We start from the raw sequence: 24,221 nt of genomic DNA, 5'->3' as shown, positions 1-24,221 counted from the left end.
CACCAGGCGCAACGCGAACACCAGACTGAAGCACAATACGTAAAGAGGCAGAGTAGTAACATGACGGCTGCGGGGCAGAATAGGCTCTCTGCACCTTTGCCACAGTAAGTTTTAAAAAAGCGGGTCTCTAAGGAGAACGTTTGCAGGATTGTGAGCAGCCGCTTCAAGTCCTGGACTAGAGAGATCGAAGGATTTGGATCTGTGCGGACGAGGGTTGTTGAGGCTGTGTAGGTGCAGCCGCGGGCTGAGGTGAGTGCTGCAACTGGAAGGTTAGACCGGCAGGCGAGGCTGAGAAGCGGCGATGGGACTCCCGACTCTCGAGTTTACCGACTGCTCCCTGGACAGCCCCGACTTCAGGGACCGGCTCAAAGCCCACGAGATTGAGCTGGAGCGCACCAATAAGTTCATCAAGGAGCTGATTAAAGACGGCATCATGCTGATAAACGCGCTCAAAAGTAAGTGGATGTTTCTTAAAACAAAATAACTTTGGGAGTTAGAGGTTGTGGGAAAACTTTGAATGAAAGGGAGAGAGCTCCCCTGGTGGCCCCCGGCTTGGCAAACGCGCTCGTAGCGGTTGGCTTTTTGTAAAGCTATCGAAGTTTGAGAAATACTTTATCAGAGGAATAGAAGAAAAACAATAGTCGGTGTATTTTTGGAATAGCCCATAAACATACGTGACGAATTTTTCATTGTTTTGTGAATACTTGGAAATAGCAACCACCGGAAATTCGATTGATCACACGAGGGAGATAAATTGGTAAATTTGGAAAATTGATAAAAGTGGAATAAGATGGATTTTTAGCAACATAAACACCAAGCACGGATAACCAAACGATTGGTGGTGAGTTAGTCTTACCAGAAGAAACATGCAGAGTACCATATAATTTGTTTAAGAAGGAACTGCAGATGCTGGAAAATCGAAGATAGACAAAAATGCTGGAGAAACTCAGCGGGTGAGGCAGCATCTATGGAGCGAAGGAAATAGGGAGGTTTCACGGCAGTCGGGTCACGACCCATGACCCGTACTATTGCTACGCTACTCCAAATGGATTACACGCGATGTACTGCAGGTAGGCACTTACTATTGTTTCCAGCGTAGCGGGCCCGTTAAAACCCGCTGAAATTGTCAATTTTTGCGCTGTAAATAATTATGGAAATCGGGATAAGCGTGTGAGACATTTAGCCTACTTCAGAATTCCAAAAGTTAGGAGAAATTACGGTAGATAGAAGCGAGAGCTGAAGGGACAACAACAGCCAAAGTACTTAGCGAACATTGGACGTTTGCTTCCTGCATTTCATCAACGAAGGCATTATTTGTGTTTTTTCTTGATTCCTTTGGCATCTAAAAAGATGGCATCATTTGGCATCATTGACCACGCTGCACCAGCACTGGCACCCCTCCTTCCCCCTCCCCGTCCACGCCCCCCCCCCCCCCCCCAGACCCCGACCCCCACTGACCCCACCCCCGGCCATGGGGATAGACGGCCCGGGGTCCGCGAGTGTGAAATCAGTCAACGTGGAGTCCGGTTGGTGGGACAGAAGACGGGCCCACTGTACTGACAACCATATTAAGTGCCTACCTGATGTTCTCCGCTTTGAAATGAATTTAATTGAATTCCTTTATTGAATTCCTTTAAGATGTCCTGGTTGGGTTGGGTCGCTTGTACTCCAGAAGGCATTGAGTGGCAACCGTATGGGTCACGGGTCATGAGCTTGACTGCCGTGCAACCTCCCTATTCCAAGAACGATCATCTGTGAGATGGTTACCTTTGTTAGGTTGTATTAGTCCTGGTCGCTGGCACCCATGCTAGTGCTTCTGACAATTGTGCCATATCAAATGTACAGGATTCTCCACACCACCTTTTGGCTGCTAATGCCCAAAATTTGAACTCCAGCAAGGATAGAATGATCATAGTTTGACTTTTAATAAAAATAAGAATCACACCCTGCCAACATTACTTGTGAAGTCTCCCCCTCTACATTGGGGACCTGGGGTGGAGGGTATTGCACCGAGGTGTTCCCTGCAACCTGTTTCTCTCGCGATTCACAGACTTGCCAGCCGCCTGCCACTGTTGCGGGCTGGAAGAGTCTGTGTACCACGTGTACATGGAGTGCGTGAGGCTGCAGCCACTGTTTGAATACCTAAAGGGGCTGCTCCTTGCCTTCTGGCTGCATTTTTCACCCACCATCCTCATCTTTGGACACCCTGTGTGTAGGGGAGAGGGTAGGACTGAAGATGTCCTGGTTGGGTTGCTCCTGGGCCTGGCCAAGCTGGCCATCCGCGAGTCAAGGCGCCAGACGGTTGAGGGCTCTACCCGAGCCGGCTGCCTGCCCCTTTTCCGGGGATACGTCCGTGCCCGGGTGCGGATAGAAAGGGAATACGCCCTGTCTACGGGCACCCTGAGGGAGTTCCGCGACCGCTGGGCACCGAGGGGGGTTGAATGTATCCTGGACAAGGATTGCGATATAGTTGTTTAGCAGTTGCTTAGCATATTTGTTCGTCTTGTATTATGGTGGTGTTTTGTTTTATTTATTATCCGGTTTATTGTAAATACTATTTTAATATTTGAATAAATATTTTTGATTAAAAAAAAAACGTAACTTGTGAAACAAATATTAAACCATATTGACAGTTTGCACACAGCATGTGGCAGCCTCACTTTGCAAAACTCAACGCATTTATAAATTGTTTGATCCCTCATTGATTGCAGCCTTTTTGTTTTATGGGTCACAGTGCAACGTGCAGTCGGGATAAGGTGGAGAATGGATAGTAGCCTGGTTAAAGAAGTTGAATAGGAATTAGTGGTAGATTCTCTGTAAATTGGTAGGAGTTAAATGGCATTTACTTAAATATTTTAGATTGCTGAATGTAAACTTCAAGGGGATTTTTTTTAAAGCTGTCGTAACCATTGGAACTTGGCTTTTGTCTTGGAAGATTTGGCCGTGCATCTTGGGTGTGCGTTGCAGATTACAGCATTAATACCCTTGACATCCAACACTACTCAACCCCCACCCCCAACACACCCAAACGGCAGCCAATAAAGATGTCAGTGCATCTGCTGAGGGGTGGTTATGGCATCCACAGGAGACAGTCTATAAAATAAAACAGTGTTGTAGATTTTAAATGTTAGAAAGAACTGCAAATGCTGATTTACACTGAAGGTAGGCACAAAATGTTGGAATAACAGCGGATGGATCAGGCAGCATCTCTGGCGAAAGGGAATAGGTGATGCTTCAGGTCGAGACCCTTCATCAGACTGAGTCAGGGAGCAAACTGACTCTCAGTCTGATGAAGGGTCTTGTCCTGAGATGTCACCTATTCATTTTCTCCAGAGATGTTGTATAGTTTAAGTATGCATTGGGGCAGGTGTCAACAATATTTGTGAAGATCCAGCCTAATTTATGTCTGTCAGGTAAACCACAGGCCATGGGTATCCCTTAGCAGTTTACCAAATTACATTTGAAAACAGCCTGAGCTGCCCTTGCATGTTTATTGCTGATCACTGCCGTACAGGGTAAATGTCCCAGGCAGCAGCAGTTTGTATTATGTTTCTGGGTCTATTGGTTCAAAAACAATTATGTTCACAGAACTGCCTCTTCGGTCAACCATGAAACTGCACTGTGTAAGGTCTGACTGATTCCTTCGCAGATTAGAAATTGGTTCTCCCCCCCCCCCCCCCCCAAAAGTATAACAACAAAGTTCAATAGTAGACACAGCAGTTATCTGGCAGGCATTTCAAAGGCTGAAAAGCCTGTAACGGTCTCCCATTGTTCATCTTTTCAAGTCTCTTATGGCTATCACCTTTCCTAGTTTCTGTTAATTAGAAACTGCCTCCCACAACGATTCAATGACGGACATTGAATGTAGTGTCAAACACTGTCCCCGCTGCTGTGGGAGGAAATTAGATATGGAGTAACTCTGGAAATGGAGTGGGGAATAAAACGGCCTCGAGCCAAAATCAAAAGATAGATGGAATAAGATAACTGAAAATTCCCATAATGAATATTAAATAGTTGCCTATCTCCATAGCAATGATTTACGGGATTATTGCTCTGAGTCATCAGTAAATTATTGTAAGATTTTCATAAGGCTACTGGATCCAAATATTGGTAGGAAGGAGCTGCCGATGTTGGTTTACACCAAAGATAGACACAAAATGCTGGAGTGGAACAGGCGGCATCTCTGGATAGAAGGAATGTCTATCCAAATATTGGTAGATAGGTAAACCTATGAAGTCACCGACTAGTATTAGGTTTGGACAACCGGTGAGTCTAGGGGAAGGGGCTCTGTGATCAATAAGAACATTTATGGATAGAAACAGGCACAAACGGTCATGAAGGCATGAGCTGGTCTCGTTGGAAATCATGAAAAGATCTGACATATTATTAAATATTACGTAACATCATTGCTAATGCTGAGAAAGATGATGCCAAAATACACTGATGAATTTTCAGAGTGGTCATGTAGATGACAAATGATAAGTATGAGGTGGTGCTTTTTGGTCAGAAGAATAAGAACTCTTGTGTGTTTCATAGAATGGAGCAGACAGACAAATTGTGGAAGATTAAAATGATGTGGAGTTATGGGTAATGTCATTAAATGCAACACAGCCAAACAAAGCCAAATGCAAATAAAGCAATGGCTTCATTTCAGGAATGTAATTACAAAGCTGCAAAATTAGATTAAATGTGAAAAAAATCCCTTGATTATTCCATGCTTGTCATTCTGTGCTACATGTATGAAGGCACTGGAGGAGGTGCTTGAAAGTTTTCCAGAGAAAAGAGGACAAGAAAAGTTCTTCTTCTTCTTCTTATCGAGTCCACACACAAGATTAGAAGTTGTTCAGCCGGAGCTGAACACACTTCTCGGCATCTGCACAATGGTGTCTGTCTTGCGCTTCTTGTGCTTCTTGTGTGCGGTGGTGGAAAGATTGGTTGAAACAGGGCCGCGACGTGAACGCTCTTTCCTTGGCCCCAAGAAAAGTTCTGAAACATTACAAATATATTCAAAAGGTTGTGAATATTCTCCTACAATGAGGATGCTTCCACGTGACAAAACCCAAAACTAGAGGCATTGACGTAAGATGGGCTCCGACTAACAAGTGGATATATTGATTGACAACAAGTTTCTGCGCTGAATTCTACACTCCGACTTGTGAGAAGTTGAGAGTGTCATTCAGCATGCATGCAAGGGGGATGTCAGATTATTACATGAGGGGGGAAAAAGAGACTTGAATAGTTTGTTGATAGGATGTTCAAATAATGTTAGCGGAGATTCAAAGCATAAATACCAGTGTGCAACAAGGCTAAATGCTGTACTGTAATCTTCATAATTCCTTATCATTTACATCTGTTTATAATTTTTAAGGGAATGTGTTTCTGCTTCTCAAAATATATGCTATTTTGAAAGAAGGTATTTACATTTTTGTGGTGCCTATTTCACAATTTTAGGATGAGCACAGGCCTTTAAGCCACTAATTACTATTAGGTGTGGTCATTGTGATGCTGAAGAAAATGTAGAACTGAGTTTGTGCACAGCTCTCAATATGATGAACAAACAAATAATCTGTGGTACAGTGGCGGAGCTGCTGCCTCACAGTGCCAGTGACCAGGTTCAATTCTGACCTTGAGTCTGCATGTATTCCCTGGGAGCGCGTGGGTTTCCTCCGAGTGCTCTGGTTTCCTTTCACATCCCAAAGACGCACTGGTTTGCAGGATAATTTGCCCCTGAATATTCTTCTAAAGTGTATGCTTTCTCTGTGAGAGAAAAAGGTGAGAAAGTTGTATAACGTTGAACTAATGTGAATGGGTGATCAGTGGTCCAGATGGAACTGGTGGGCCAAACGGCCTATTTCTACGCTGTCTCTCTAAGCTAAGCTAAACTATACTAAACCAATTTAGTTGTTGGTTGAGGAATAAATATGGATATTTGTTCCTTTTTGAATAGTGCCAAAGGATCTTTTCAGATGAATTGATATGTGATGTGGTGGTGTCTTACTTTATTGAACTGTTTGAAAGATGTCAGGATCAGCTTTGCAGCTTACACTGTGTGTTGCTCTCACATGAGCCCGAATTAAACACATTTCTCAGGCTTGAACCTGTGAACTTCTGAATCAGAGGCCATAAAGCTGCAGTTACTGCCCTAGACTTTATTGCTGTATAAAATATAGCTTTACTAACTTTGGGTACTTCAGACAGCTAGGGGGAATAACCTATGGCTCTGCAGGGTGCATTATGAGGAAAGTGAGCATAGTCTGTGTCATAGCTGGCATTTATTGATTGATTTTATTTTCTGTCCCTGGCAGAGATTGCAAAGATCTTCTTAACCAGAGATGAAAAGATAAATCTAGAGGTCAAGAAATAGAACATTGACCTGCACAAGTTTATGAAAGCACCATTGTTTATGGTTGATATGATGGAACCTTTTTCTTCATTGTAAAATGGCCAATTTCATCTTGACTTGAAGTAATCCATTAAAAATAAAAAAAAATGGCAACCTTTTTTGCTTAACCTTATGTTCAATAATTCATTTTGGATTTGCATGGGAGCGATCCAAATATTTTATTAAGTAGTTAAAAACTTGGAGCTGTTTCCAGAGACTTTCTGGATAAGTGACTAAAAAGTATTTGTCAGGTTAAAAATATCAATGTTTAATGGAATATTTGTTTTTCAATCTGGAGAAATAGACTATAAAGGGACGGAAGTTATCAACAGCTGTGCAAGAAATCTGAGGAACTACTGCATATAGCCTTGTGCCAGAAAGGAGATATTGCCCTGGTATGAGTGCAGTTCTAATTCACCAGAATTTCATCAGGGCTGAGAGAATTATGATTTATGTTAAAATTTGGGCTGTCACTCCCTATAATACCCAAGATTGAAATGTTGTGATCATCTAGGCGACTGATAGACTGGATGGAGAAAAACTGTGTCTTGGTAAGGGGATATTACATTATAATTGGCGTCAAGAGAAAAGTTGTGGAATGCTTCTCTGTATAAAGAATATTAAAAAATGTGGAAAGGAATAAATGCTTATTTTGACAATAAATCTAGAGGTTGATAGATTTTTGGGAGCTGAAAATATGAGAACATGTGGCTGCTTTAATTCCATTAGTAAAGGATCTTCTTAACCAGAGACGTGCACTGAAAGAAGCAGCATCTCAGGAAGTGATTGCGCCTGAATATTTAATGGAGGTTTGAAGGTAATTTTGTTAAAACTGAAATTGGGGTCTTAAATCTGAAAAGAGAAAGCTGCTTTGGTTGATTTATTACAAGTATAGTATGGTGCAACACAACTCTGGAAATAAACAGATTCACAAACTGGGTGATGGGTGTGCTGAGATATGAAACAGGTATATCACTACACAAGGGTCCCTTTTTTTTCCTCTTGTTTTCTGTTTCTTTTTAAAAAATAATTTAATGAGTTTTTGTCTATTTTTCTACAGGCTATCACTTGTTCACCCCTGGACTGCCCATCGGGTACTCTAGGGGTTTACACATCACTACTTCCTTCACTTCACTCTTTCTTTTTCTCTCTCTCTCTCTCTCTCTCTCTCTCTCGCTCTACCTTTTTCTCGTTAAATTTAAAAGAGAAGTTGTACATGAAATGTATTTTGTCACATGCCGTGGTTTATACCACTGTACATGGCTTCTAATAAAAATACAAAAAAAAAAATATATAAAAGAAAAAGAAAGCTGCTTTGGTAAGGCAGGTTAGTTTCACTGGGTAAATTGGGGGAAACTAGATTTTAAATATATGGCAAATAACAATACGATACCGATAGAACTTTATTTATCCCAGGAGGGAAATTGATCTGCCAACAGTCCTAAAGCACAAGATACATTAAACAACACCAGTCACCAGTCTTAAATTGCAACTTATTAATACTAAATATGCATCAGCATATGGAATAACATTCACATTGAGGGGGAGAGGGGTGATCCTAAACTATGGATAGTATTTTATTAAAGAGAAAGAGATGCAATAGTAACCATTTGAAGTCTGGGGATTTTTGAATTCAATAAAGGTCACCAATCAATTGGTGATAATAGCAGATTAACAAATGGTGACCTAATAATTATTTTGTTTAAAAATGGTTCATGCAGATTACAAGGCAGTAAAAAGTAACTGCCATTCAAGAGGAGGGGGGCAGAACTTTACGCACTAGCATTTACCCTCCTGGTGATGTAACTGAAAGGGAAAGTGTCAGAAGCAAATATTTAGTGTGGTGATTTTCTAAAGGAGACTTGAATTTATATTGTGTAGAAGGAACTGCAGATGCTGGTTTAAGCTGAAGATAGACACAAAATACTGGAGTAACTCAGCGGGACAGGCAGCATCTCAACACAGTCTGAAGAAGGGTCCCGACCCGAAATGTCACCCATTCCTTCTCTCCAGAGATGCTGCCTGCCCACTAAGTTACTCCAGCATTTTGTGTCTATCTTCGGAAAAATGTCTGAAATAGATCCAGCAAAAAAAAATCAAACCTTTGCACCTTTCAAAAGATTCTTTGTTCATCAAAATAGGAGTGTTTCTTTTTCTATTTGTATTGTTCCCTTCATGATAAAGATTGTGGAAAATACTTAAATGGCCATCATCAGTGTACACTGGGAAACGGGGTGATTTGATTTGATAATATTGATTGAGGAATGGATAGTGACTTGGACTCGAGGTGTAACTTGCCAATCCACCTCCAAAATAATGCTGTGGAATCATTTAAAATCCACCTGAGTAGGGAGACATGGACTTTTTCGTATCAGATTCGATGACATCTCCGACAGTGTTACATTGTGCTGGTGTATCTGCCTGGACATGTCGTTATCAGGTCAATGAGGTGAGAACCATGGCCTTCTGAAGCAAATGGTAGTGATACTTGCTGTCCTTTCAGGTGGGTGGGTGAGAAAGGGGGGGGGGGTATGCTGGAGGGAGGGGAGAAACATTAATTGGGGGTGGGGAGAAATACAAATCTTAAGAGAGATCTGGATTTATAAAATTTCCAATGGTCTACTGAGTAGATACGTTCCCTGGCTTGGGAATTTGGATTTACTTTTTACAGTCTCCGAATAAAGGGTCAGCCATTCAGAACTTGAACTTGCTTCACTTGCCCATCATTTTTGCAAAATTCAAAGGTTTTGTGCCTTTTCTACTTAATATTTCCTTATAAGATAATGTCTTTGAAAGCATTGTGAATTTGGTGAACTCTTTTAGACACCCTGAGGCAACAGTGAGCTGAGAGCATAAGTACTCCATATTTAGTGGTGGAAGAATGTGGTGTTGGGCCATGTCTGGGAAACAGTTTGCAGAATGTGCTTGTAATGTGAAGATGACCAGGGTTGTAGCTCGGGAATGACAAAGATGTTATGAGGAATTGGAAACGTTAACTTTGAATTTATCCTATTGAAGTTTAAACTCATCCAATCTTGATAGGAATCCCCGAATAGTATGTGCGTATTAGCTGTAGCAGTGGCCTGTTATCATTAATATCAAAAAGGTCATCCTTTTTTAAGGCTTTAAGAAGAATTGAAAAATAGTAAATTTGGGATATTAAAATAAGAAAGTCAAGGACAAACTAATGAGCTGGAGTCATAGTGATACAGTGTGGAAACAGGCCCTTCGGCCCAACTTGCCAACATGTCCCAGCTACACTAGTCCCACCTGCCGGAGTTTGGTCCATATCCCTCCAAACTTGTCCTATCCATGTTCCTGTCTAAGTTAGTTAGTTAGCTCACACTATACTTTAAGATCGGCTAAAATGAAAACTAATTTGGGCTAATATCATTTTCTGCTGCTGTGAGGGGCATATTACATTGGACAATCTTGGCCTATTTCCTAATTCTTAAAAGATGGGGTGTTTAAAGTGAATCATGTGTCAGGATGAAATCAAGTTGAGATTTTCCATTCCTACCAACATCTTTGACATTACTGACCTATCCAGCTGCCCGCTCCATTATCTGTTCCTTGAATACTAGATATCTTAATATTTTTCTACTAACTTGATAATTTTTCCCTTGTGAAGTTTGTGGAATCTAAAGCTTGGAAATGTCTCTTGATTTTTTTTCATTGTTCCAAAATAAATTAATAATTTTCTTAGTACCAGCTACATGACATGCAAATCATGGTTTGATAATATACACTGATAAAAATGACTTGGTCATCACTGGCCTGGAGAATGAAACTGTCGTAACGTAAATATAATCTGACAGTCTTTAAGAGCCTGCAGGATTGATGGTGTGGGATATGGGAATAACTGGCTTGGTGTTCTTTGAAGCTACAAAGGAAATACGTAGTTGAGAATTTGGAACCAGACAGAGGGAACTGTTTCTGCTATTTCCGACACGAGTGCTGAAAGTGATCATTTTACTTTGACCACAAAATATCACAAAAAGTATTAAATGTTGATTTCACAATGTCAATCTTTAAAGGATCTGAGAAGCTGAATTAATATTATGGTAATTACGGATTTGACCACGATCATTACTGTGACAAGTGCAACAGTTCTAACATTTAAACTAAATATTATTGGTCTACCTTTTACATTAGTGAACTTTTAGAACAAGCAGAGAATGCGATGTTATGCCCAAGGCTCCTCCAAAGTGCTTACAGACTTCAGAGTTGCATGCTTTGAATTGGTGTGGTGAAACATTCCCAGCTTTGTCACCGTGGGTATTCTATCAATAGATTCTATGTTACTAAATTTTTGGGATAACTATCAACAAAAGTTTTTGAAGTAAATTGTTAAAATATGTCTGCCGAGGTTAACATATGATAAGGTTAGTCAGAATTTAAACATTTCAAACCCAAAATGAAGTTGAAGGAAAGCTCGGAGGAAAAGTCTGATTCATATTTTGTGAAGGTAATTTACTTTTGATCAATGGACATTGTCCATTGAAATGTTTTTTTAAGGAGGTTACGTTGGATTTTAGATTTGTCTGTGGACTGCTTAACGAGATGTGTGAGCAAAGGATGAATCAGAAACCACTGTGTAGTTTCTTAATGCCTCAAACAGGTTTGACTGACATTCCAGATCATATAGTGCCCCATTTTGAAATTTGGAAATAATTTCCTGTTCATGTTAGTATTCTGTGATACAACAGTTAATTCTGTGCAGGCCATCCCTCCATTAAGGCTGCTTAGGTTACGGAAATACATCCTTGTATAACTCACACATTATAAAATTTGAGGTACAAAATAAAATTTGCCCTCACAGAATTTGTGTGGGGTGGAAGTAAATTCAATAAATCAACACTAATATTTTTCAATTTGTTTTTTCTAATGCCATGTGCAAATGAAGCGGCTTCATAGAAGGGAAAAATTGTGAGTCGGCCCATTAGCTAGGAACACAATCCCTCCTCGGGATGCAGGGATTATCTGTACATAAATATGTTGGATCTAAATATCATTTTGTTCATTATGCAATGTTTCCTCTATATAAGTAGGTAAGTAAATGTACATAGTTTATACTTGGTGCAAAACAGTAGCTAATTGTGGACAATGAAGTTGAGAATATACAAAATAAAAGCAAGGTGAATGGAGAGATGAAACTATTAGACAAATGAAAAGTTACTCATCGCGTTGTGAGGCGTCAGGAAAAAGTTATCTACCAAAGGAGAAAATCAAATTGTTCTAATATTGATGTGAAGTTGATGACTTGGCCTCTGTCACTATTGCTCCAGCTGCTTAAATTATTCATAAAAGAAACATTAACAAAATAGAAAACACCTTTTTACACACAAAAGCACATTTTAAAGTAAGTTTCTAATTGTACAATAAAGTTGCTGGTGTAGATAGAAGTCCTTGGAAAGGTTTGTTGGATGTCTCTGTAGCTTTGTTGTAAATCAGAGCTTTTATTTGGCTGGGGGTTGAATTATTGGCAGTCTCCACAAGTTATATTTTCTCCTGATAAGTGACTTTGTTAAATCTTCTTTTATTGCGACCCATATTATTCACAGCAAGTTCTTCACCTTGACATAAGTGATCCATTCATCTAGCTTCAAATGACCATCGATGGTAGAATTGTAAAAGCTCTCGAATTGCCATGACTATAAATGTGCAGACAATGTGCAAAGTGCACGTGGCTTGGGCAAGAAGAGCTGTTTTTGAATTGGATGGTGTTGCAAGAGATGCTTTTATGTTTTATCTCACTATTTCCATAATGGACTCTTGCTGGTGGTAAATCCAAGGTTTATGCATCTGAAAGCATGCATGCTGATCTCTTGGACCAGTTAAAAGACAAAATGAAAAGAAGCAACTGACTGTGCCAAAAAAATCCAGCCTCCGAACTTGTTTTTATTTTCTTTCCTGAGTATTTTCACCATTTTATGTTTTATTTCATTTTTCTTTCTGTCACTGTGATTTGATGTTACACAATCTGTCCTTATGCTTCCCTGAAAGCTGGAGTAACTCAGCGGGACAGACAGCATTTCTGGAGAGAAATAATGAGTGATATTCCGGGTCGAGACCCTTCAGACTGAGGAAAGGTCTCTACCCAAAACTTCACCCATTCCTTCTCTCCAGAGATGCTGCCTGTCCCGGTGAGTTACTCCAGCATTTCAAGGTTTCAAGGTCAGTTTATTGTCACAAGTACCAATTAAGGTACAGTGAAATTTGAGTGAACATACAGCCATACTAAAAGCAGCAAGAGACACAGCCACGTAAAATTAAAGTTAACATAAACATCCATCACAGCGGCACCCCACATTCCTCACTGTGATGGAAGGTAAGAAAGTCCAATCTTCTCCATCTTTATTCTCCCCCGGTCGGGACTGTCGAACCATCCGCAGTTGGGGCGATTAAAGCTCCCGCAGCCGGCAATCCGAGACCCTCACGTTGTGGTGATCGAAACTCCTGCGTCGGGACGGTTGAAACTCCGCAGCTTGGAGTTCCTGAATCGGTCTCTAACCAGGGACCATGGGCTCCATGATGTTAAAGTCCACAGGCCCGCAGATGGAGCTCTCCACAGTAAGGGGATTGCACGCTCCACGATGATAAGTCTGCTCTGCGCCCGCGGTCAAAGCGTTGGGTCGGTCTCCAGGAAAGGCCGCTCCACTCCACGATGTTAGGCCGCAGTGGGGACAGAGATACAATACGGAAAAAAAATGGCATCTCCGTCGAGGTAAGAGATTGAAATTGTGTCTGTCTTCAGTTTAAACCAGCATCTGCAATTCCTTCCTACACTTTTTCTTCCCTTCCTCCCTACAGATTTTGATGTTGTACAGTATACTGTTCCCTTCTGGCTCGTGTCTTTGATTCCCTCCTCTTTCCCCTTACACAATTACTGTGTAGCACACAGCTGGCTTTCTTAGATTGAAGCCACTGTTTTCAGCCTCTGCAAAACAAAAATCAGACAACTATCTCAAGCTCTTATACTGCTTAAAACTTAACTTGGAACTGATCAGTCACACATATGACGTTCTTCCATCAGTCCGGCCACCCCTCTCTCCCCTTCCGTATCCAGTAAATTATCTAGCCATCCCATTTTCAACTCCTGCCTGGATTTAGTTGTTTGTTTTAACATTTAACGTTGGCTGCAAATTTTGGTCACTAATTTACTTGCTGTTATTTGGTTTACTTTAATATAATTGTCATGCATATCGATATACAGTGAATAACTTTTTTGTGTAGGAAGGAACTGCAGATGCTGGTTCAAACTGAATATTGATACAAAAAGCTGGAGTAACTCAGGCAACTTCTCTGGAGAGAAGGAAAGGGTGACGTTTCGGGTCGAAACCCTTCTACAGACAGAAGTTTCAAACAAAACATTTTTGTTGCGTGCTATACAGTCAACTGAAAGACTATACATTATTACAAGATACAGGATAAAAGGTATAGCGTTTTGTGCAAGGTAAAGTCTGATTAAAGATAGATTGAAGGTCTCCAATGAGGTAGATGGGAGATTAGGGCCGCCCTCTAGTTGGTGAGAGGATGGTTCAATTGCCTGATAATGGCTGAGAAGAAACTTTCTTTGAATAAACTGACCTACTTTATGTTCTTGTCAATTATTATTGCTTGTCCAATTAGTTTTGTTCTGAGAACTACTGAATGGCATATTTTTCATTGATACATTTGTGTGTTGAAAAGTGTTCTGTAAGTGGGAAAAACATAATTAATTATATAATTAAATACTTGCATAATTGTAAATGACATGCATCCTGTTTGTACTAATACTGGAGGAATTTGTATAATGTAATAGTTTAATATGCTACGTCCTGTAATCTTCCCCCAGCCTAACAGCTTCCAATGTCAGACGTCATTGTTCCCAACAGTATTCATTACAAGGACTTCCCTGATTTCACCACCTTTTACACCTCAGCAGTCTTTCTCTGAAATCCCCTAACCATGGAAGTTCCTGGTCTTCAGGCCTTTCCTTGACTTTTTCTCTCACAGAGAAAGCATGCAAACAATCAGCCCACTTATGAACAAACTAAGCTACAAGTGCAGCATCTTAATGGTGATTTAAGAGCCAAATGATCTGGAACTCGCAAGTGTTATAAACTCGCATGATCTATTTCATAATTTTTACCAAAACTGTCCGTATTCTTTTTGTGCTATAGCTAGGTTCCTTTGCTTCTTCATCCCAGTCTACTTCATGCATAGTGTCTCCAGAACGCCCTCACTTCCTGTTTTATATCATTCATAATTTATAAATGTGGGTTTCTCTTATTATTCTAAGTGTATTGGCTTAGTTCCAGCTCTTTGCTCAACAAATGTATGTTTAATATTCTTTCATGAAGAAGTGATTTATGAGAGGTAGAACTCTAGAGGTAGACCTCTGGAGATATATTAGAGTTGTGCAGATGTGAGGTATAACGAACACAAAAGGTCACTGGATGATGGTAGCAGTAGAAATTAGCCATAAAGAGAAAAAACAATGGATGTAAGACTAGATTAATTGATTCGACACGTTGTCGAATACTCTACTGACATTTTAACGGTGTACTATGCTGACTGGTTGCATTGCAGCTTGGTTTAGTAACTTAAACACTCAAGAGCTAGGGGGACTGCAGAAAATGGTGGGTGATCTACAGGAAGCGTTGCCTCAAAAAGTCAGCAAATATCATTACAGATCCACACCACTCTGTCCATGCTCTGATCTCGCTGCTACCATCAGGAAGAAGGTACAGGAACCTGAGAATTATAGCCTCTAGGTTCAAAAACAGCTTCCCATCAAACATCAAGCTCTAGAACCACACTGTACAACCCTAACCTCAATCCGACTGATCTACAGTGATCTACAGTGGACTTTGTTTAGGTTGTACGACGTACTTCAACTTGCACAATTATGGTCTGATTACATAGTATGACTGATATTGATTATTGTTTTATATTTGTTGTGTTGTTGCCCTAATGTGCCTGTAAAGCGGTAGCAAGTAAGAATTGCAGTGGTGCATGGTGCATATGTTCCATATGTTCCTGGTGCATATGACTCTTGGATGGAAAAGGAATGCAGTATTCATCATTTGGTTACACAACTTATTGCACAGAGATCAACTTAATTTTAACATATCAAGTGTTGGTTAATAGATGGCATTGCAAAATAGGATTTTTGCATAGGTTAATATTACTGTGTGAGAACTGTGAGAATCTGTACCACAGCAATGCAAATGTGATTATTATGTAATGTGTATGTACCATCCTGTACATGGCCTGTAGTGTAATGGCTCAGAAATATTTACCATCCATAATAATTTATTTCCTGACTGTCCCAGTTAAGAAACTTGCAATGCCTCTGTCCTAGTTAGGAAACCTCAACGGAAACCTCTGGAGACTTTGCGCCCCAGCCAAGGTTTCCGTGCGGTTCCCGGAGGTTGCAGGTGGTTGCTGTGGGTTGCAGGTAGTGGAAGCAGGTAGGGAGACTGACAAAAACCTCCAGGAACTGCACGGAAACCTTAGGTGGGGCACAAACTCCGGAAGTGGCGGCGCTGGTGAACGGCTGCGGCTCGCCTGCAGTCCGTTTGTCTTTACTTTTTTGTGTTGTTTTTTTGCCGTTTTGTCTAGTTAAGTTTTTGGTTTTTAGGTTGTGTTTATGTGGGGGGGGGGGGGTTGAAACGGGGCTTGCTGCCTCTCCATTCGGGGGAATGCGACCTTTTTGTCGTATCCCCCTTCTCTGCCTCCGTCTGCGCTGAGGCCTAATGGCGGAGCTGGCGACCTCGAGACTCCGAAGGCAGAGCCAGTCAGGACTCACCCTGGGCTCGCTCCTGTGAGGGCGGCCCAGCTCGGGGCTGGAACGGCGCTCCCGTGAGGGGCTGTGACGCTCCCGTAAGGGCAGCCTGGCGAGGGGCTGAGACTCTCCCATGAGGGGCTGTGGCGCTCCCATTGGAGCGGCCCATCCCGAGGGTGGAATGGCGCTCCCATCGGAGCGGCCCAGCTCGAGGGTGGAATGGCGATCCCGTTGGAGCAGCCCAGCCCGAGGTGGAATGGCGCTCCCGTCGGAGCGGCCCAGCTCGAGGGAGGAACAGCACTCCCGTCGGAGCGGCCCAGCTCGAGGGAGGAACGGCACTCACGTGAGGGCGATCCGGCTCGGGGCTGGAACGATGCTCCGGTGGCTGGGACGGCGTTCTGGCGGCTATGACCTGAGTCCGGGGTTCAGCCGCGGGCCAGCGGCTGCGTCCGCTGGACTGGATGGCGGCAGCTTCGACCACCCCGGTGTTTGAACCGGCCCGTTTGCGGGGTTCGGTGAGCCGCGGGACTGTTTGTGCCATCGCCCGGTGGGGAATCGCCTCAGCGCAGAGGGAGAAGAGGAGGGAAGAGACTGCAGCCCTAAGATTTTTGCCTCCACCACAGTGAGGAGGTGCTTGGAGGATACACTGTGGTGGATGTTAATTTGTGTTTAGTGTTGTTTATTATTGTATGATTGTATGTATGACTGCAGACACGAAATTTCGTTCAGACCGTAAGGTCTGAATGACAATAAAGGAATTCAATTCAATTCAATTCAAAAGTCTCCAGAGGTTTCCGTTCAGGTTTCCAAAGTGGGACAGGGGCATTAACATGTAACTTTAGGAAGATTGCTTATTGAAATGGTTTAACAAAAAAATGCTGTTTTGATTTTAGTCACATTCTAATTTAATTTGGAAACCTCTTTCCATATGTTTTTTTTGTAGGTTGGGTTAGTCAGTTTGATAAGGGGAAAACTGCTGTAACGGAAGTGAGGGGTGGGGGTTTTTTTCCAGAAAAATATTGCAGTCGTGGATAGATTGCATCTTAAAAATTGCAATACAGTATATACTTTGAATGTGAACTTTTCAAAAATGTACTTGTTTAGCATATAATGTTGCAGCTATATTCAATCATGCAAGAAGGTTTTGCAATTATTTTTGGACTAGAAAAATAATTTATTAATTTCATACCTATATTTTGCTATCAGCAGTAAGTGAAGAACACCAACAATGAATGAACGACGCCAGTGTTTCGTTAGACATGTATTTTCCAGAATTGCCACTGGATTTGCAAATAAATTTATCATAATTTGAAAATCAAATCACCAATAGTGCCCTTCCACAGGGGATCTGGTTTTGTATGAGTAAATTAAGCAATATGTTTTTTCCATATTTAAATTCTGTACTCTAGACCATATACAGAAAGTGAAATGGGGTTGGAACGAATAATGAGACTACGCATAAGAGAAAACTGTAAGAAAAAGAACTCCAAGAATAATAAAATCTGAAGGGATTACACTATTCTCACATAATTTAATTTTCACTACCAGTAATGTTGTAGGTTAAAAATGTACTTGCGTAAACCAGTCATGACATTTACTGTGTGTTTAGTGAGTAACATGTCATTACCTTGAGTACCATAACTTCACAATTGTTCTACATTTTGTATGGGTGGCTATGGTTTGCACAGAGGCCGTTGGGCATGCAGGAAGCTGCCATCTAATTTACTCTTTCACATTGGTGTATTTCTGTTTTCTAATTTAAATCAGGACTTTTAATTGTAAATGTCATTTAAGTTAAAAAAAAAAAATAATTGACAGTAGTAGAACTAGTCATATAATAACATTCTTATAAAATAGATAATTATGAAGAGGGTTTACCACTCTCTAAAGCAATTTGCAGTAATAAATGAATCGAATTCTTTCACAACCTGTAGTGTGCTGCTCCAGGACTTAGTGGTTTTTGGCATTATTTGATATGCTTTTGAAGAAATTAGTAACGGGTCTGTGCAGAAAACTGCTGTTATCTTTTTGGCTTGACAGGGAGGAAGTGATCCATCTCTCCTGCTCCTGATTTGCTTGGAAATATTTTCTTTTGGAACCTTTACATGGTCAGGATTAGGGTTAGGTTAACCCTAATCTTTACATGCATCGGGCTTGGCTACTGTTGCAATTATACTTGCCATAGATTTGGGAATGGAGAAATCCATTCAGGTGAGGTATTGTAGGAATACTTGTAAATATGTACCCTTTTTGTTCAACAATCCAAGATATCTTTTTCTGGGTCATATATTAATTTGCGGTACCACATTTTTGTAAATGTACCGGGAAAAACACATAATGACCCAGAATTTCCAGTTATGGGAAGAGAGTTGTTCTTGTCATTGAAGTGGAGAGAATCTACTTATGCCAAAGACCGCTAGTCAGCACTAATGCAGTGATCAGTGCAGCAGAGCAAGAGTTGTGGCGTATTGCTGGAGTAAGATTAGACCAAGGATTGATCCACGTAGCCAACAAAGAATCCGGCTTAACTTGAGGCCCATGGCTACACCTTTGGTTTGTAAGAAATAACGGGAATCAAAAGAGAAGTTGCTCTGGGTAAGAACAAGCTCTGCCAAGTGGAGGAGAATTTTACTGGGGAAATCATGAAAGGCTTGGATAGGGTGGATGTGGGAAGGCTGTTTCCACTGGTGGAAGAGTCGAGGACCAGAGTTGATAGCCTCAGAATAAAAGGACACTCCTTCAGGAAGGAGATGAGTAGGAATTTCTCTAGTCAGAGGGTGGTGAATCTGAGGAATGTATTGCCGCAGAAGGCTGTGGAGGCCAAGTCAATGAATATTTTAATGGCAGAGATAGATTCTTGATTAGTATGGGTGTCAGGGGTTGATGGGAGAAGGCAGAAGAGTGGTGTTGAGCGGGAGAGATAGATCAGCCATGATTGAATGGCAGAGTAGACTTGATGGGCCGAATAGCCTAATTCTGCTCCTATCACTTCTGAACATGAAATAGTTGGATCTATGTTCTAGAAATGAAAAAAATGTATTTGGCTTTCCCCTTTGATTTTGCAATTTCCATTCAGGGATTAGTTGATGGGGGTTGTAGCATGCAGAAATAGTGATGTTATCAAGTAAACTGAGCAGCCAAATGCCATTGAAGATTACTCACAGTAAAGCAGGAAAGGTCCTTTTCTGTAAATGTATAAAGAAATGAAATACAAATTGGATAACATACAGGGTTTAGGTAGAATCTGAAGTACTGTAAGCGACATCAACTCTTAACTTTGAAAAGTTTGTTTCAAAAAATATTATTCAAAAGGCAATGAGTGTCCCGTGAAGCAAGATCAACATTTCAAAGCCTGAGATTCCCCTGTAATGATGCCACAGAAAACTATATATTTAAAAACTCAGTTTCACCTCATTCAGCAAAGCATTTTTTTGTGCACTTGTCTTTACAAAGAGAATTGTGCATAAAATGTTCAAGTTCACATCAGATCCCTGCGTTGATCACATCTGTGATTGAAATAATCCATCTCATGAAGCAGCAGAATGGTCGCCAATAGTAAGTACTGCATTTCTATATCTAACAGTGCAAGTACAGATTATACAGAGAGGTAGAAACATGTGTTGATTGTGACAAAGTTGTTGCAGACAAGATATAAATGTTAAATTGTCCTATGGTGGCGTAGTGGTGGAGTTGCTGACTTACAGCGCCAGAGACCCTAGTTCAATCCCGGCTATGGGTACTGTCTGTTCGGAGTTTGTACATTCTCCCCGTGACTGCGTGTGTTTTCTCCGAGATTTTCGGTTCAAAGACGTACAGGTTTGTAGGTTAATTGGCTTGGTGTAAATGTAAAAATTGTGTGTGTGTGCGGGGATCATTGGTCGGTGCGGTGGGCCGAAGGTCCATGGTTCTCGGTGGGCCGAAGGGCCATGGTTCTCGGTGGGCCGAAGAGACTGTTTCTGCGCTGTATCTCTAAACTAAACTAAACCTAGTTCCATTTCGTTAACATTGACTCCACCCATAATTCTGGAGCAGGCGAGTTGAAACAATTATCTCGACTGTTACAATGCAGTTTTTGGCCAATTTAATCTGTAACCCCAAACTCATTTTACATTTTGTTGTCCATTTCCTTTCTGGCACCAATCCAGATCAGCCATCTGTTCTGCCCTTGCTAATTGGCCCTGGTTAAACAATGGTTCAGTTTAAATACACGTATCATAGATTTGAAATCCTTCAATGATTTTAAACCTCTCTCCAGCTCCATTACCCTAGGCTATTACCCAAACCCTGGAACAGCCCTGCCACTTCTCTACCCTATTTCCTATTCTAGGGTGCTGCCTAAAAAATAAATGTAATTTATAAAAATAAATAAATGGAGAATCAATGAACTACAGAAGCTGATTTACAAAAAAAGACACAAAGTGAAAGTGTGACTTGGCCAATCAAGTTTCCAACCTAGCATGCCGTTTCTGTATTATGCAAAATGCATTGAAACCTTGGGCTATGTGGTATTATTTCTACTCTGATATAATCTTTGTTTTTCTTTCCTGCTGGCTCTCATTGTCTAAAGTAATAACATTATTCCACGTAGCCTGATACTAACCCAGTTACCTTGGGATTACCTCCTTGATAGCGAGCTTTCAACAGGGGTGTCAGTAAAGTTTTGTATGTGTTAAATTTCGGGGAAGCAAGAAATTATAATTCTGATGGAATTATTGAAAACTTTATTGTGATTATTCAAACTTTATGGAATCATCTTTGAAAAAGGCCATATTTGCATTTCTTTTATTTTCCACCACCCAGTTCACTTTAAGAATAGATACCACATGACAAGCTGTTGTAACAAATGATAAAGGAATGAAAATTAAACAAACTATGGAGGAGGTTGGATTAGAGTAGGTATATTCAATGAGCAATAGGGTACAGTAACATAAATAAAGAGGAAATATGTGCACTATTTATATGTGTAGGAAAGAACTGCAAATGCTGGTTTAAATCAAATGTAGATACTAATGCTGGAGTAACTCAGCGGGTCAGGCAGCATCTCTGGAGAGAAGGAATGGGTGATGTTTCGGATCGAGACTTCTTCAGACTGAAAAGGGTCCCATTCCTTCTCTCCAGAAATGCTGCCTGACCCGCTGAGTTACTCCAGCATTTTGGGTCTGCACTATTTATATGATGTGTTGTAAATCTTCAACAACCATACATTACCTGAATCAGCAAACTGTTAATTGTCTTTCTACACAAGAGGTTTATTAAATGTTTTACCAAATTTAATGAAGTTGGACCAATTGATCAAAAGCTTAGTCAGAGGTGGGCTTTTACCAGTTTTTTTTAAATACATGGAGAAACGAGAAGCTTGGAGTATGGAAGCTTTTTCCTCGCATCCTTCCTTCATCTTTTGTACAAATGGGAAAATAAATCCTAGATATGAACTCCAGGTTTATGAAAATCTGAATGTTTTCTCTTTTTATCAAGCAGCATCTATTTACTTTCCTGTAACCTCTACATGGTGACTTAGTCATGTGGATTTAGAACTGGGTTATTCATAGTGGTAAAAGGCAGTGATTCTGAGCTTATGAGCAGTGGAGTTCTACAGGGAACTGTGCTGGGACCTCTGCTGTTTGTGATATATATGTATATATATGGGTAGGTGGGTAAGTGTGCTGACGACACCAACATTTGCGGAGTTGCAGACAGTCAGGAAGGCTGTTGGAAGATACAGCGGAATCTAGATCAGGTGGAGAAATGGCAGATGGAGTTTTGTCAGTTGTTGGAGTTGTGCACTTTGATAGGTTGACTGTTGGGGGAGAGAGAATGCAGTTAATGGCAAGACCTATAACACCATTAATGTGCAGAGGGATCTTTGAGTCCATGTTCATAGCTTACTGAAGATGCCAGCACAAGTAGATAGGGTGGTAAATAAGGTGTATGTGATGCTTGCCTTCCGTGCGAGGGGCGTTGTATGGAGTCAGGAAGTCATGATGCAGCTCTCTAAGACTTTGGTTAGACCACATTCAAAGTATTCTGGGCACTTATTACAAATTACAGGAAGGATGTGGAGGCTTTAGAGAGGGTGCAATGGGCATTTACCAGAATGCTTCCTGGATTAGAGGGTTGCAGCCACAGGGAGAGGTTGGATAAACTTGGATTGTTTTCTCTGACACATTGGAGGTTGAGGGGAGACTTGATAGAGGTATAACATTATTAATTTAAAGCACAGACTGGGTAGACAGTCAAAACCTTTTTTTCCAGGGTGGAAATGAAGGCACAGCTATAAGGTGAGAGGGGGAAGGTTTAATGGAGATGTGCGGGACAAGACTTTTACACAGAGTGATGGGGGCTTGCAATGCATCGCTGGGGCTGTGGTTTTAGATAGGCACATGGAAATACAGGGAACAGAAGGATATGGATCATGTACAGGTAGCCAAGATCAGATTAACTTGTCATCATATTCGGCACACATTCTGGGCCAACGGGCTGTTCCTGTGAGTGTCTGAAGAAGGGTCTCGACCCAAAACGTCACCCATTCCTTCTCTTCAGAGATGCTGCCTGTCCCGCTGAGTTATTCCAGCTTTTTGTGTCTATCTTCTGTATTGTTCTATGTTTTATATCCTATCAAGGACTCCTAATATATATTCAGATGCCTCTACCTCTTTTAGAACTATACCATTTAATTTGTTTCGCCTCTCTTCATTCTGTTGGAAAATATCGTTTCTCAGTTCTCTCTTAAATTTCATTGATTTGCCCATTCAGCCAGCCTACTTATTAATAGTGTACTATTACTACAGTATTTGCATGACTCTAAGCTCAGTTCAGTTTTAGTTTATTGTCATGTGTACCAAGGTACAGTGACAAGCTTTTTTGTGTGCAAACCATTCAGGAGAAAGACAATATATGATTACAATCCAGCCATTTACAGTTTATAGATACATGATAAGGGAATAACGTTTAGTTCAAGGTAAAGTCAGCAAAGTCCGATCAAAGATAATCCGAGGGTCATTCAAGAGGTAGATAGTAGTTCAGCACTGTTCTCTGATTGTGGTTGGATGATTCAGTTGACTGATAGCAACTGGGAAGAAACTGTCCCTGAATCTGGTGGTGTGCGTTTTCACACTTCAATACGTTTTGCCTAATGGGAGAAGGGAGAAGAAAGAGTGGCCAGGGTACGGCTCGTCCTTGATTATGCTACTAGCCTTACTCAGGCAGTGTGAGGTATAAATTGAGAATAGAAGGATTGTGTAATGGTCTAGACTACATCCACAATTTGCTGCAATTTCCTGTGGTCCTGGATGAAGCTGTTCCCAAACCAAGCTGAGATGCATCCTGATAAAATGGTTTCTATGGTGCATCTGTAGATGTTGGTGAGAGATGTAGGGGACATGCAAAACTTCCTAAACCTTCTAAGGAAGTAGAGGCGTTGGTGTGCTTTCTTGGGTCGTTGCTTCAACATGGATGGTCCAGGAGAAATTGTTGCTGATATTGACTCTTAGGAAACTTTATTCTTTGCACCTAGGTCATATATCTTCTTCAAAGAAAGGTTTAGTCCCACCATTGATTCTGATTTCTGCATTGGACTTCTGCTTCTGGATTTTAGTGTATTTTGTGCTTCCATTGACTAGTCCGTGTGCTTCAATTTTGCCAACCAGACTTACGTTTGTGACTTTGTCAAATGACACCTGAAATTCATATAGACAGCTACTGTATTCCATTGTCACCCTGGTGCCTTCTCAAAAATAATTAGTCAAATTTCTGGAACAATAAATCCATGATGGCTGATCAATATCCATGATGGCTGATGGCAGAAATATTTTGGTTTTCAAAGATAAATTGAGCATTAAATTGAATCAACAGCAAAATGCCACTGAGGTTGCAAATAAAGAAACCAATTTAAGCAATGTCGGTGGAAAGAGAAATGGTGGCATTTATGATCAAAGAACTTTCACTGCAAGTTGCAATTTTGTTCTGAGAAGGTCCCTGACCCGAAACATTAATTCAGTTTCTATCCCCACATGCTCTTTTGTAAATTAAATTGAAGGAAATCTAGCCAGTTGAAAGAAATTATCAAGA

The 24,221-nt window shown here is 41.0% G+C and overlaps 1 protein-coding gene across 1 annotated transcript in view; it reads left to right on the top strand.

The window, feature by feature from the left end:
* The window catches only part of arhgap42 (Rho GTPase activating protein 42), a 254,861-nt gene continuing 230,640 nt past the window's right edge, over positions 1-24,221 (top strand). Inside the window, exon 1 of the mRNA XM_033022363.1 lies at positions 1-455. Coding sequence (XP_032878254.1) covers positions 302-455 — 154 coding nt within the window. The 5' untranslated portion in view covers positions 1-301. The remainder of the gene's footprint in view (positions 456-24,221) is intronic.

This window comes from Amblyraja radiata, chromosome 6 (assembly GCF_010909765.2).
Source record: "Amblyraja radiata isolate CabotCenter1 chromosome 6, sAmbRad1.1.pri, whole genome shotgun sequence".
Lineage (NCBI taxonomy): Eukaryota > Metazoa > Chordata > Chondrichthyes > Rajiformes > Rajidae > Amblyraja > Amblyraja radiata.
This window is presented reverse-complemented; position numbering and strand designations above follow the sequence as displayed.